The 14,518-nt window shown below is 49.3% G+C and overlaps 2 protein-coding genes and 1 long non-coding RNA gene across 5 annotated transcripts; 2 read left to right on the top strand and 1 right to left on the bottom strand.

Annotated features, from left to right (window-relative positions):
* Nucleotides 1–34: 34 nt before the first annotated feature.
* Nucleotides 35–5,184, top strand: LOC130519731 (B-cell lymphoma 3 protein homolog). The gene is made up of 7 exons (XM_057023265.1): nucleotides 35–80; nucleotides 1,681–1,882; nucleotides 2,843–2,931; nucleotides 3,044–3,121; nucleotides 3,223–3,390; nucleotides 4,331–4,421; nucleotides 4,505–5,184. The coding sequence occupies exons 1-7, from the start codon at nucleotides 54–56 to the stop codon at nucleotides 4,621–4,623; spliced, it is 774 nt and encodes a 257-aa protein (XP_056879245.1). The 5' UTR covers nucleotides 35–53; the 3' UTR covers nucleotides 4,624–5,184.
* A 1,380-nt stretch (nucleotides 5,185–6,564) lies between these two features.
* On the top strand, nucleotides 6,565–10,921 carry LOC130519725 (mitochondrial import receptor subunit TOM40 homolog). 3 transcript variants are annotated; one of them, XM_057023255.1, is made up of 9 exons: nucleotides 6,565–6,708; nucleotides 7,295–7,508; nucleotides 7,595–7,755; nucleotides 7,948–8,049; nucleotides 8,132–8,237; nucleotides 8,331–8,453; nucleotides 9,597–9,673; nucleotides 9,744–9,846; nucleotides 10,469–10,921. In XM_057023255.1, the coding sequence occupies exons 2-9, from the start codon at nucleotides 7,304–7,306 to the stop codon at nucleotides 10,606–10,608; spliced, it is 1,017 nt and encodes a 338-aa protein (XP_056879235.1). In that variant the 5' UTR covers nucleotides 6,565–6,708; nucleotides 7,295–7,303; the 3' UTR covers nucleotides 10,609–10,921. The 3 variants fall into 3 exon arrangements, with proteins under 3 accessions (XP_056879235.1, XP_056879236.1, XP_056879237.1); XM_057023256.1 differs by lacking the exon at nucleotides 6,565–6,708 and adding an exon at nucleotides 6,728–6,948; XM_057023257.1 differs by lacking the exon at nucleotides 6,565–6,708 and adding an exon at nucleotides 7,038–7,104.
* LOC130519726 (uncharacterized) lies at nucleotides 8,886–9,680 on the bottom strand. The gene is made up of 3 exons (XR_008948445.1): nucleotides 9,556–9,680; nucleotides 8,996–9,037; nucleotides 8,886–8,935 (listed from the first exon to the last, which is right to left on the bottom strand). It is a non-coding gene; the product is annotated as an uncharacterized LOC130519726 (long non-coding RNA).
* Nucleotides 10,922–14,518: the final 3,597 nt, after the last annotated feature.

Below are 14,518 nucleotides of genomic sequence, written 5' to 3' on the forward strand. Positions count from 1 at the left end.
GGTTGGGATTTTTTCTGGGAATGAATCAAACAAAGGAGTGAAAAGGCTAAACAATGACTGCCAAGTTTGGATTATTTATTGTAAGTAAGTGTGTGTGTGTGTGTGTGTGTGTGTGTGTGTGTGTGTGTGTGTGAGAGTAACAGGATTCAAGAAAAATGAAAAAAGACTTTCAGGACACTTTAGGTTAGGGTTAGGGTTAGGGTTAGGTTACATGTTGATTTTACTGAAAACACACACACACACACACACACACACCCACACACACACACACACACACACACACACACACACACACACACACACACACTGTCTCTCTCTCCCTTACACAGAAAGTAAAAGAATAAAAGTGAAACTTGGATCAGGTATCTGTTCCTGATTATCGTGTTTGTTGTGCAACTTTATCAGAAGGTAAAAACTCCAGATTTCCTCTTGGCATATTATTGCTTTGTCTCTTTAAACACTAACACTAACCCTTTAAACACTAACCCTAACCCTTAAACACTAACACTAACCCTTTAACACTAACCCTAACCCTTTAAAACACTAACACTAACCCTTTAAACACTAACACTAACCCTTTAAACACTAACACTAACCCTTTAAACACACTAACCCTAACCCTTTAAACACTAACCCTAATCCTTTAAACACTAACACTACCCTTTAAAACACTAACCCTTTAAACACACTAACCTAACCCTTTAAACACTAACACTAACCCTTTAACACTAACACTAACCCTTTAAACACTAACACTAACCCTTTAAACACTAACCCTAACCCTTTAAACACTAACCCTAACCTTTAAACACTAACACTAACCCTTTAAACACTAACCCTTTAAACACTAACCCTTTAAACACTAACACTAACCCTTTAAACACACTAACACTAAGCCTTTAAAACACTAACACTAACCTTTAAACACTAACCCTAAGCCTTTAAACACTAACCCTAAGCCTTTAAAACACTAACCCTACCCTTTAAACACTAACCCTAACCCTTTAAACAAAAACACTAACCCTAACCTTTAAAAACACTAACCTAACCCTTAAACACTAACACTAACCCTTTAAACACTAACACTAACCTTTAAAACACTAACCCTAACCCTTTAAAAAAAAAAACACTAACACTAACCCTTTAAACACTAACACTAACCCTTTAAACACTAACACTAACCCTGGCCAACAAACCTGACAGACTAAAGATCCATGTGATGACACAGGCTGACCTCAGCCAGAGGGATGTCCTCGATTGCACAAGTTCTTTTATTTTTGTGCTTTCCCACTTATCCAAGCTTTTCCGTGTCCATCTCTATTTCCTTTTCCCCCTCTGAGACTTGCAGGACACATTTCAGATGTTTCACACTTGTGTTGTTGCTGTTTGTTCTGTGACGTGGTGCAAAGGTCGCCGCTCTGACTGTCAGTTAATAGTAGAGAACACCCCCCATCCAGAGACCAGTCAGGTTTCCCTCTGCTAATCCCGTTGGTTTCATACGTTAGCGGCTGCTGCTACTGTCTGTATCCTCACCTTAGGGCCACTCTGGGCATGTTCAGGACTCTTTGCATTCCCGTTATTTGTCACGAGATGGAACGTGGCAGCTGTTTTACGAGATAGTGAGCAGACTTCTTGCTTTCACCATGAACTCACTTATTTGTGCGTCTGCCCCCCCCCCAGACCCCTCTTCATCTGGCCGTGATCACCCATCAGGCCAACATGGTGGAGGCTTTGTTGAGAGAAGGCGCCGACCCTGCTGCCCTGGACCGCAACGGCCAAACATCTGTGCACCTCTGCTGTGAACACAACCAGCAGGAATGTCTGTCAGTGGTGCTGTCGGCCGGAGCAGCGTCCACGTGTCTGGAAATCAGGAACTACGGCGGTAAGTTCTCCCCCTTTTTGGTCGGGACCCTGACTATCATCTCTTTCATCTCTCTTTCATCACTCTTTCATTACTGTTTCATCTCTCTTTCATCTCTCTTTCATCACTTTCATCTCTCTTTCATCACTTTCATCTCTCTTTCCTCCTTCTTTCATCTCACTTTCATCTCACTTTCATCTCTCTTTCCTCCCTCTTTCATCTCTCTTTAATCTCTCTTTCATCTCACTTTCATCACTCTTTCATCTCTCTTTCATCACTTTCATCTCTTTCCTCCCTCTTTCATCTCTCTTTCATCACTTTCATCTCTCTTTCCTCCTTCTTTTATCTCTCTTTCATTAGTCTTTCATCTCTCTTTTATCACTCTTTCATCTATCTTTCATCACTCTTTCATCTCTCTTTCATCACTCTTTCATCTCTTTCATCTCTCTTTAATTTCTCTTTCATCACTCTTTCTTCACTCTTTCCTTTCTCTTTCATCTCTCATTCATCTCTCTTTCATTACTCTTTCATCTCTTTAATCTATCTTTCATCACTCTTTCATCACTCTTTCATCACTCTTTCATCACTCTTTCATCACTCTTTCCTTTCTCTTTCATCTCTCATTCATCTCTCTTTCATCTCTCTTTCATTACTCTTTCATCTCTCTTCACGCCCCTTTCACAGAATCAGATTTGATATCAGTTGTTCTTGAGCAACATAAATATGGTGAAGCTTTGCTGCTTTCAGCACCGTTTGGCTGGATGCTGATTGAAGCGTCCTCGGCTCATTAAAGTGAAAGTATTGATGTTTTAACTGTTCCCAGAGCTCATGTTCAGACAAGATGGGGGGGAAATCCAGCAGGGTGGATTCTTTCTCTTCTGTTTCTCCGCAGCCTCGTAGTTTAGAGCCCCGTTCTACATTTGTGACCTTTTCTGATCATCCGTCCATCTTCTGACGCATCTCCCGTCTCACCATTTGCAGGGTTGAGCCCCCTTCATCTGGCTGTCCAACGTGGACACAAACACTTGGCCAAAATGCTGCTGGATGCAGGTGCTGATATCAATGTGATGGTGAGTCCTTCTGCTGCACTGACAGCAGCTTTCACACCATCACATGAGATGTTTTACATTTACCGTCACTGTGGCTTCAAAACTGACCCCACGTGCACGTTCTCCTACTCAGGACATCAAAAGTGGCCTAAGTCCTCTCATGCACGCGGTAGAGAGCAGTAATGCAGAGATGGTTCGCTTCCTCATCGAGGTAACGTGTGGACATTGAGGGGAAACTTGTGACTCCGCTCGGTTTCATATTCAGACCTTTTCTGTCTGAATCACATCATCTGTGTAACTTGTCTGTGGCAGAGCGGCTGTGACGTTAACGGCCAGTCCTACAGTGGGAACACAGCGCTCCACAGCGCCTGTGGAAGGGACCAGGTTGACATGGTGAGGCTGCTCCTGAAGAGTGGAGCTGACAGCAGCCTCAAGAATTACCACAACGACACCCCTGTGATGGTGACCAAGAACAAGAAGGTGATTGACAACTGACATATTCAAGTCAAGTCATTTAACGTTCACGAACACAATCTGAAGTTCTGCTGCTCTACATTTGTGCATGGTGCTTCAGATATAGTCAAGGAAACAAAAAAAAGAATAGAAATGTTACTAAATTTCTTGTTATTGTTCAGGTTTTTACTGATTAAAAAGGACACCTTCAGTATTGTCAAGACGAAAGTAATCAAATTTGTTTTCGCCCACCGGAGGTTACGGACGGGGGAGTGCATCTTTAACTCCCTCTAGAGGTGATATCTGCACATTGCAGGGTCTTTTACTCCCTTTAGAGGTGATATCTGGACATTGCAGGGTCTTTTACTCCCTCTAGAGGTGATATATGGACATTGCAGGGTCTTTTACTCCCTCTAGAGGTGATATATGGACATTGCAGGGTCTTTTACTCCCTCTAGAGGTGATATCTGCACATTGCAGGGTCTTTAACTCCCTCTAGAGGTGATATATGGACATTGCAGGGTCTTTTACTCCCTCTAGAGGTGATATCTGCACATTGCAGGGTCTTTAACTCCCTCTAGAGGTGATATATGGACATTGCAGGGTCTTTAACTCCCTCTAGAGGTGATATATGGACATTGCAGGGTCTTTTACTCCCTTTAGAGGTGATATATGGACATTGCAGGGTCTTTTACTCCCTCTAGAGGTGATATATGGACATTGCAGGGTCTTTTACTCCCTTTAGAGGTGATATATGGACATTGCAGGGTTTTTTACTCCCTTTAGAGGTGATATATGGACATTGCAGTATTTTCAATCAAAATGAGATCTGTTGCTGTCCTGTGTGCCTGAAGCAACTGTGACCTATAGGTGAACGTCCTCTTGATATTTAGCAGGTATACATGTGTCTCTCTATGTCTGTATATGTATATTATACGATGTTTGTATATATGACTCCTATTTTAAGATTGCGGATGTGTTACGGGGAAGAACGTTCCACCACATGAAGGCTCCAGATCACTGTGTGGCTGTCGGAGGCGGCAGTTTAACAGAAATAGGTAAATGTTTGGGACTCAACCTCCACCCTAAAATCATCTTCATTTATGTTCTTGCAGCATTTTAATTTTCCATTTTCCTCCAGGATCGCCCTCTCCCACTCCCAGTCGTGGATGTTCACCCTCGACGACACCTCACAGTTCCCGTCACAGAGCCTCCCCCTCTACAAGGACTTCATCCACTCTTGTATTTCCATATTTCTAGCAGAAACTATTCTTTATTGCATGTTGCTACTACCTTCCCAATGGTCCTCCAGAGACGCTGTCGTCAAAGGGAACAGGTGGACAGTCAAAGAATGAAGCTTCCCTTTGTGCTGTCCTGGACATCGAAGGAACTGAAGAATTCCTTTACAGCTGTAGATGCTGGAAGGGCAGAAGAAGATGTTGCTGTTGAGGCGTGTTGGTCGCAGCTGGACTGCTGCATGCACTACGGGCTGGAGAATTTCATTGACATGACATTTTTGGGTTAACTCATGGCTACAGAACTTAATGTCAGGTATTACGGGTATAACAACCTTGTTAGAAGTTTAGAATAAAATTACATGAAGGGAAAAAGAGAGGATAAATGCCTAAAATGGCTCCACATGTGAATGTTTTTGGTTACTCTAAGGCTTGAAGATTTGATTTTTCCAGCTTAATTTGCACATTTGTCATTTTAGCTTTGGATGTTCAAACGTGCTTGTTGTTCGCTATTCTTTGGCTTTTGTTCTGTATCTGCTGCATTATCACCTTTATTTTTTTACATTAAACTTATCGAATAAATCAAGATCTGGACTGTTTTTTGTAATTCTGTTAGCGGGCAGATCGGCGATTGTGATTGGTCAGTTAAAAGGCAGTGGGCGGTCCCTACGGAGGAGTCATAAAAGCACGGGCAGCTTATTATACATTATTATTGTTATATTATTGTTATTATTATTGATATTGTGGCTCTCCAGGTGACCAGATTAGCCTTCAGCTAGTCAGTACCTCGGGGGAGGGGGGGGAGGTCACGGCCACCTCTGGGGGCACAAGCTTGAGAGATGACGTCATAGGAAACAGCCACATAAGACAACTGACAGATGTCTGTGCATTTCCAGGTTCTGAGGTGCTGCTGTTGACGGTTGCTACGCCGGGCGTCGCTATGGTGACGCTCATGCCTGCTGCCTTTAAAACCCAACGCCTTGTGCATCACGTGCACGGCCTCAACACGATGCTTCCCAGTGAGCAGCATCTCTGCAGATGTTCCCTTAGATGGACCCTGTTTTCAGAGTTCTGAAGAAAAGAGCGTGGCATTAGGGTGTGCACGCTCACGTGCACAGTTTCAATAAGCGCTGCTCACAAGAGCACGTTGATCCGTCCCAGGTCCCAGTTTGGCCACATCAGGTGTCCTCTCGTGCTCCAGGTGTGTCTCTCTGGTGGGTTAACGGGCCCCAGGCCCGGTTACAGAACTCATGAGCCGCTGGTCCAGGCGTCAGGCCGGAGGGGTGATCCTACAGCGACTCCAGGAGTGGACCGTGCACACTCCTGACCGTGCACACTCCTGACGATCTCTAGCCAACCTTTGAATCACCACTTTGGTCTTTCAACCCAAATTTGATGCCACAGAAGTTTTTGTCTTCATTCTTTTGTCTGTAAATGTGGATTTTCCACAGGTGCGAGAGGCTTCCTCCAGTCAGACTCTGACTGTGAGCTGTTTTTGGTCGTGCTCCGTAACTTTAGACACGTTTTTAACCCATAAAGCTCAGGATTCTAATGTGTTTGCAGTTGCAGCTCAGAGATGAAGCTTCTAAAGGGACCAAAACCTTCAGCCTGGCTCAGCTGCTCCGTCTGAGATGATTGTTGGTGTTGCACCTGTATCAGCCTGTCACCTGTATCAGCCTGTCACCTGTAACGGAATGAAGAACACATGGGATGGATTTACAGGTGCAAACCAATCCAATAAATGTTGGCAGAAACAAACATTTTCATGGTTATCTGCCTTGTTGGCTATTAAGACATGAGAGTGCATGTGGCACACCATAAAGAGCGCGAGCTATCGTTGTGGGACATTTATTTTAAATGATTTAGGAGCGACTCTAATTACCCTTGGAATGTCATTCAGTCCTCACGGAGAATCAGGATAACGCTCGATGACGTAGGGCCTTGCGTCATCGAGTGGGCCGTCCCAGCTGTCATTTGAGCCAATGACGACGGACGTAACAAACTCCTTGGCCAATCAGCGGAGTCGTCTCTAGACGCGTCAACGATCCGGTCTCGCAGGGTGTCTTGAACTTTACCGGTATTTAACTACACCTGGACACAGGCCGTCACCGTAAGTGCATAAACCGGGATCCTCGCCGCACCACCGCCCGGCAGTGCTCGGTGGCGTCCACTCTTGGCCGTCGTAGCTCTGCCTTTTGCGGTTTGAACGCGAGTGAGGGCACATCTCGTGGTCGGCTCCACATGGAAGCCTAGCTAAAACCACTCGGCTAAACCACAAACCCTGCTAGCTTATGTTAGCTTATCAGATTTGATCCTTACGGCGCTGAATGTGCACGCTGATGTTTTATCCGTATGTACCAAACATGACATGACTCTTAATGTTTGACATGCTAATAGTGGTTTTGTAACGTGTTGTAAATGTGGAGAATGTCGGTCATTTGGGCCTTAGTTAAAGTCGTCCTGCTACTGCTAGAAGGGCAGCAGGACAGCTAGCAGAGTTTAGCAGGTAAGCTAACCCATCTTAAATGCAGGTGACTTTTTATCTTTAGTAAGTCTCCCCCCCCCCATAAAATTGTGTGCATGTCTAAGTGGCATCATTACAAACTGAAACGACTTTTAAGCGTCATCATGCTGCAGGAGGGATGCATGATGTTTAAATCCAAGCCCTCATGTCTTTCTTTAATGATGTGTTGCAGTCAGAGAACATGGGCAGTGTTTTGGCGGCCGCCTCTCCCAGTCCTGCCCCAGCTGCAGGGGGCCAAGGGGTCCCAGGATTGGTGTCAGTCCCTCCAGGGTTCACTGTGCCCCCAGTGTCTTCCGTCCTCCAGGCATCTAGTTCTGAAACTCCAGGCTCAGATTCTTCTCTCCCAAATCCTGGCTCGTATGAAGAGTGCCACCGCAAATGTAAAGGTTAGACTCTGAATCCTCGCCGACCATGTTTCCAGGTCCTTTTCTCTCTGGAACGGGCATTGACTCACCTTTGGTCTCTGTTCCAGAGGTGTTCCCTTTGCAGATGGAAGGGGTGCGGCTGGTGGTCAACAAGGGCCTGAGTAACCACTTCCAGGTCAGCCATACTGTTACCCTCAGCACCCTCGGGGAATCTGGGTACCGCTTTGGTTCCACGTACGTCGGCAGCAAACAGACTGGACCGGCTGAGGTACCCAGTTCAAATCGCCCTACTAAAATGTTTTTGTCCTTTTTGTTCCTTTAACTCCAAAGAAGGAGAGCCAAGGATCCACTACTGCGTTGGTTTTAATTAGTAGCAGCATTAATGATCTGATGTAATGATGAGTGCGGCTCAGAAGGGGGCGCTGCCCACCTGACATCACACACTTTCCTCTTCACTCAGTCATTCCCAGTGATGGTTGGCGATATGGACAACACTGGCAGTCTAAACGCCCAAATTATCCACCAGCTAACAACGGCAGTGCGTTCCAAAATCGCCATTCAGGTACGTTAGCAGGCAGCCGGCGTCCAACGGCGCCGCCGCTGTCGGAGGCCGCGACTCTTCTCGTTATTTACGTGTGTTGCAGACTCAGCAGCACAAGTTCGTGAACTGGCAGTGCGACTTTGAGTACCGCGGCGAGGACTTCACCACCGCCGTGACGCTGGGAAATCCAGACGTGGTCGTCGGATCTGGTATTTCCTGTTGTGATGACGTCGGCGTTGCGGCTCCGTTAGGAGCGATTAAGGATTCTGCTTCGCTAACGTGGACTAAAATACTGTGTTCAGGGATTTTGGTGAGCCACTATCTCCAGTCTGTTACCCCAGCACTGGCGCTGGGGGGGGAGCTGGTGTACCACAGGAGACCAGGAGAAGAAGGAACCGTCACCTCATTTTTGGGCAGATACACTGGTAAAAGCACATTAACGAGCATTAATGAGCATTAACGAGCCGCTGACATCAAGATAACGGTGATTGTGACGATCAGTGTGAGGCTTCAGAAATGCTGTTAGCTGGTAGAGCCCATGACAGGATGCTCTGGGTGGTCATTGGAACCGGCCCAGAGTGCAGCTCGGCATCACCCAAGTGGCCCTGACCCTGACCTGACCCTGCCCCTGTTCTGACCTGACCCGCCCTGACCCTGCCCCTGTTCTGACCTGACCCTGACCTGTTCTGCCCCTGTTCCTGTCGCCCCTGTTCTGCCCCTGTTCTGCCTGTTCTGTTCTGCCCCTGTTCTGCCCCTGTTCTGCCCCTGTTCTGCCCTGTTCTGCCCCTGTTCTGCCCCTGTTCTGCCCCTGTTCTGCCCCTGTTCTGCCCCTGTTCTGCTCTGTTCTGCCCCTGTTCTTCTGCCTCTGTTCTGCCCCTGTTCTGCCCTGTTCTGCCCCTGTTCTGCCCTGACCCGCCCTGACCCTGCCCCTGTTCTGCCCCTGTTCTGACCTGACCCTGACCCTGACCCTGTTCTGCCCCTGTTCTGCCCCTGTTCTGCCCCTGTTCTGCTGCTGCCCTGTTCTGCCCCTGTTCTGCTGCCCCTGTTCTGCCCTGTTCTGCCCCGTTCTGCCCCGTTCTGTTCTGCCCCTGTTCTGCCCCTGTTCTGCCCCTGTTCTGACCTGACCCTGACCCTGACCCTGACCCTGCCCCTGTTCTGCCCCTGTTCTGCCCTGTTCTGCTGCCCCTGTTCTGCCCCTGTTCTGACCTGACCCTGACCCTGACCCTGTTCTGCCTGCCCCTGTTCTGCCCCTGTTCTGACCTGACCCTGTTCTGACCCTGTTCTGCCCCTGTTCTGCCCCTGTTCTGCCCTGTTCTGCCCCTGTTCTCTGCCCCTGTTCTGACCTGACCCTGTTCTGCCCCTGTTCTGCCCCTGTTCTGACCTGACCCTGTTCTGCCCCTGTTCTGTGCCCCGTTCTTCTGACTGACCCTGACCCTGACCCTGACCCTGTCTCCCCTGTTCTGCCCCTGTTCTGCCCCTGTTCTGCCCTGTTCTGCCCCTGTTCTGCCCTGTTCTGCCCCAGGTCACCGTGTGTGTGCTCGCAGGTCTTTGATAGCGTCTGTTTGCAGGTGATAACTACGTTGCCACGGTGACCGTAGGAGGAGCCGGTGCTCACGCTTCCTACTACCATAAAGCCAACGACCAGGTGCCCACAGTCGGTATTTCTGGACCCGTTTCCCCTGATGCTGGAGAAAACACCTGTTGGTCTCCTGTAGTTGCAGATCGGTGTCGAGTTTGAAGCGAGCACGAGGATGCAGGACACCACCACGTCCTTGGGCTACCAGCTGGACCTGCCCAAGGCCAACCTGCTCTTCAAAGGTAGGAGCTGCTCACCTTCAGAGTAACGTGGGGGTGGGTGGAGGCCACAGCGGTGGGGATGGGCCCTGGAGGGGGCCCTGGAGGGGGACCTGGGACCTGGGCCCTGGAGGGGGCCCTGGGCCCTGGAGGGGGCCCTGGAGGGGGACCTGGGACCTGGGCCCTGGAGGGGGCCCTGGGACCTGAAGGGGGCCCTGGAGGGGGACCTGGGACCTGAAGGGGGCCCTGGAGGGGGCCCTGGGACCTGAAGGGGGCCCTAGAGGGGGGCCCTGGGACCTGGAGGGGGACCTGGGACCTGGAGGGGGACCTGCTAACACCACTACAGGGGACGTTTGCTCCCTGGGCTGGTCCCACTATAACTGGGTCTCTGGGATCCAGCACTAATCATAGCTGCAACATCACGACTAGAAGGTTCGATGGTTCACTGCAGCAGACAGAAGTGGGCGTGGCCAACCGTAACGGGTCACGGCCTCCCATGTGGACGCCGGTGCGATGGGTCCTGAACATGTGGCCCAAAGGCCTGGTGTGTTCTGAGCTGCAGCTGTCCGGGTGCACATGAGCTAGTCCAGGTCCAGGTCCAGGTCCAGGTCCACCTTGTTCCATGAGTTCTGTTTCCTTTTACCAGGAACTGTCGACAGTAACTGGGTGGTCGGAGCGACCCTGGAGAAGAAGCTGATCCCGCTCCCTCTCACGCTGGCCCTGGGGGCTTTCCTCAACCACCGGAAGAACAAGTTCCAGTGTGGCTTCGGGATCACGATCGGGTAGCGGCGCTGCTGCCCCCCGAGGCGGCCGTGGCGTCACAGCTTGGACCAGCACAGAGACCCGGGACTGTTTTACAAATTGGACTCAGAGACTCTTCAATTTCTGGTGCCGAAAGACGAGGAAAGCTCCAGCGACCAGGACGGGCGAGCCGTGCTCCACCGGAGCGCACGTGTCTTTGCTTCATGCTGTAATAAACGTCCGCGGAGGCCAGAGGAGCTGCGCTCACGCATGAGAGCAGTGGACACCAGAATCAAAGCGGTAGAAATAATTTATGTTAGCTGTGATCAAGGAAATAAATGTGATGACCTTTTCTAAAGCGGATGTTGGTCTGACTCCCACACCAAACAATGCACGAGCCGTGGAGTGCACGTGAGCCGTGGAGTGCACGTGAGCCGTGGAGTGCACGTGAGCCGTGGAGTGCACGTGAGTGCCACACTCAGGAGGGCGTGACTTTGAGGTGAACCTTTCACTCGCCTCCGGTTGGAACATTCAAGTTCCTGAAGACCCCATGAAACACCCACTCACACACTCTCTCTCACACACACACACACACACTCACACACACACACTCTCACACACACTCACACACACACACACACTCACACACACACACACAGAATCACTAACTAGACTCAGTCTTGCTGAATCTCGATATGTTTTGAGTAGAAAAGTCCTGCTTGTTCCATAAAAGGGTGAAAACGAGCGCAGAGATGTGGACGAGAGGCTGTTGCCCTCTGGTGGCAACAGTGCAGCGGAGGCTGACCCTTAACCCTAACCCCCTGACCCTAACCCCCTGACCCTTAACCCTAACCCTAACCCCCTGACCCTTAACCCTAACCCTAACCCTGACCCTGACCCTAACCCTCTAACCCTGACCCTAACCCTCTAACCCTAACCCTTAACCCTAACCCTGACCCTCTAACCCTGACCCTAACCCTCTAACCCTGACCCTAACCCTGACCCCCTAACCCTAACCCACTAACCCTGACCCTCTAACCCTGACCCTAACCCTAACCCTGACCCTCTAACCCTAACCCTTAACCCTAACCCTAACCCTGACCCTAACCCTGACCCCCTAACCCTAACCCACTAACCCTGACCCTAACCCTGACCCTCTAACCCTGACCCTAACCCTAACCCTGACCCTGACCCTCTAACCCTGACCCTGACCCTAACCCTGACCCTGACCCTGAACCCCGACCCTGACCCTAACCCCAACCCTGACCCTAACCCTAACCCCCTGACCCTAACCCTAACCCTCTAACCCTAACCCTGACCCTGACCCTCTAACCCTGACCCTAACCCCCTGACCCTAACCCTCTAACCCTGACCCTAACCCTGACCCTCTAACCCTGACCCTGACCCTGACCCTCTAACCCTGACCCTAACCCTAACCCTGACCCTGACCCTCTAACCCTGACCCTGACCCTAACCCTGACCCTGACCCTCTAACCCTGACCCTAACCCTAACCCTGACCCTGACCCTAACCCTGACCCTAACCCTGACCCTGACCCTAACCCTGACCCTCTAACCCTGACCCTAACCCTGACCCTGACCCTCTAACCCTGACCCTGACCCTAACCCTAACCCTGACCCTGACCCTGACCCTCTAACCCTGACCCTAACCCTGACCCTGACCCTCTAACCCTGACCCTGACCCTAACCCTAACCCTAACCCTGACCCTAACCCTAACCCTAACCCTGACCCTGACCCTAACCCTGACCCTGACCCTGACCCTGACCCATCCAGCCTAAAGCTCCTTCAGGTCACTAAATTCTGCAGAACAAACCAGAACTGAGAGAGAAGCATTTTCCTTCAGTGTCATCACAGTTTTTACAAACATTCGAGAGTCTTGAAAGCGAAATGCATCATTTTCCAACAATTTTTGATTGTAAATCTTTCCCAAATAAGACTGTGACACAAATGCACTTAGCAAGAGCAACAACACCATCAGATTAGATTAGATCAGATTAGATTAGATTAGATTAGATTAGATCAGATTAGATTAGATTAGATTAGATTAGATTCAACTTTATTGTCATTACACATGTCACAAGTACAAGGCAACGAAATGCAGTTAGCATCCAACCAGAAGTGGCGAGTAAAACTGATGGGTATGTACAATATATACACACAATGATATGTGTTTATGATATCAATCTATATGTTTGTATTTACAGAGTTCAGATATGTAAAGGGTATATAAAAGTCTTTGCAACCAAGATAAATATATATACAGGCTGTAGCTATGGTGCTGATGTGCAAAGTATGGAAAGCAGTGCAAGTCAGGGTTGGGTTCTAAAGAAGGGTCCAATCACTGGACACATCAGAGCAAATATTGATGATCCTGGATGAACAGCACCAATCGGTTGCACCAAAGCAGTTAGCTCGCTGCACACCAGGCTAACGAGGGGTTAATCCTTGGGATGACTCCCTCAGGGGAATTTGTGATTCCAGCAGCAAATTATAAGAACAAAAGAGCAGAAAAAGAAGCACGAATAAAAGAATATCAACATATGAATTAAATAATATAAATAACTATAAAGAAAAAGCAGACGTGTCCCTTCTGTGTAGCATACGCCCATATATAACCTATATGACCCACAGCTCAGGTATGCTAACGCTAACCCTAGAGTTAGAGAGGACAACTCTCTCTGCTCAGCTGTGTCACGGCTTCACCACACGATGGGAGTGGAGCTACGTAGCGTCTCCCTTCCCTTCGCTCTTTTCCGGATACGGACATTTGAGGATCCGCTGGGCCAGGTGCAGTTGTTCGTCTCCATGGATCTAGAAGAGTCGTGGAGATGCTTTTTTCTATGAGGCTTTGAATTTGAAGGGTTAGCGATCAGCGATCTGTGATCTGTGATCAGCGATCTGTGATCTGTGATCAGCGATCTGTGATCTGTGATCAGTGATCACCTCGGATCCTGCTAGATTCCCTCTCCTGATGTAGAACATGTCCTTGTTCTGCTGTGCCTGGAAAGGCCCCAAGCAGGAATTCCTGATTTTAGCTCGGTGGTGCCGTGCAGAGGCTCGTCCTGCCTGGAAGCTTCCAGCTGTAGCAACAGCTGGGGCCACACATCTGGGGCCACATGTGTGGGGCCACACGTCTGGGGCCACACGTCTGGGGCCACACGTCTGGGGCCACACATCTGGGGCCACACGTCTGGGGCCACATGTGTGGGGCCACACGTCTGGGGCCACATGTGTGGGGCCACATGTGTGGGGCCACATGTTGGGGCATCTTTCTGATCTATGCAGGGATCTTATCTGTTTCATCCTGAAGAGGGAATTCTGACCCTCACTACTTTTCTGCCTCTCTTTGTTTCCTCAGGGCGATGGACTTTGGGTAGACCCCCCCCCACCACACACACACACACACACACACACACAACACACCGCATCGTCAATCAATCTTTATTTATATAGCATCTGTATGTGTGCGTGTGTGTGTGTGTGTGTGTTATATGTACACAGAGAGAGAAATTTTTAAGGTCAGTTGTCAAAAATCAATCATTGCTTTAATCGTTGTTTTGTGTTGAATTAGCTGATATGGAAAAAACAAGGACCAGCAGCAAAGCTTTGGGGTCACGACCTCCTGGTGCCGTAACGGGGGCTGATAACAACCACCCATCCACCTCTAAACAACACAGACAAATTAGGACAAAATCCATCGTGTGCAAAGAATCCCAAAAGCCTTTAACAACGACCCCCCCGCCCACCCACACACACACACACACACACACACACCCCGAGAGGCTGATTGGAGACGTCAGTCTGGGCTTTGGTATTTGAAAGTGGGGGGATTTGGGGCTCAGTGGTGTGAACAGACGTCCTGAGTGCCCCCACAAGTGCTAATTAGCACTTAAAGCTGCTACATTAGCATTTCAAGATCTACTTTATTCGTCCCC

Source organism: Takifugu flavidus, unplaced genomic scaffold (assembly GCF_003711565.1).
Source record: "Takifugu flavidus isolate HTHZ2018 unplaced genomic scaffold, ASM371156v2 ctg141, whole genome shotgun sequence".
Taxonomy (NCBI): domain Eukaryota; kingdom Metazoa; phylum Chordata; class Actinopteri; order Tetraodontiformes; family Tetraodontidae; genus Takifugu; species Takifugu flavidus.

Coding starts and splice junctions, on each gene's coding strand:
- LOC130519731 (XM_057023265.1), top strand. CDS start 54: ATGACTGCCAAGTTTGGATTATTTATT. Junction 81..1,680: donor CCAAGTTTGGATTATTTATT/GTAAGTAAGTGT, acceptor CCCCCCCCCCAG/ACCCCTCTTCATCTGGCCGT. Junction 2,932..3,043: donor GTGCTGATATCAATGTGATG/GTGAGTCCTTCT, acceptor TCTCCTACTCAG/GACATCAAAAGTGGCCTAAG.
- LOC130519725 (XM_057023255.1), top strand. CDS start 7,304: ATGGGCAGTGTTTTGGCGGCCGCCTCTCCCAGTCCTGCCCCAGCTGCA. Junction 9,674..9,743: donor ACCATAAAGCCAACGACCAG/GTGCCCACAGTC, acceptor GGTCTCCTGTAG/TTGCAGATCGGTGTCGAGTT. Junction 9,847..10,468: donor GGCCAACCTGCTCTTCAAAG/GTAGGAGCTGCT, acceptor TCCTTTTACCAG/GAACTGTCGACAGTAACTGG.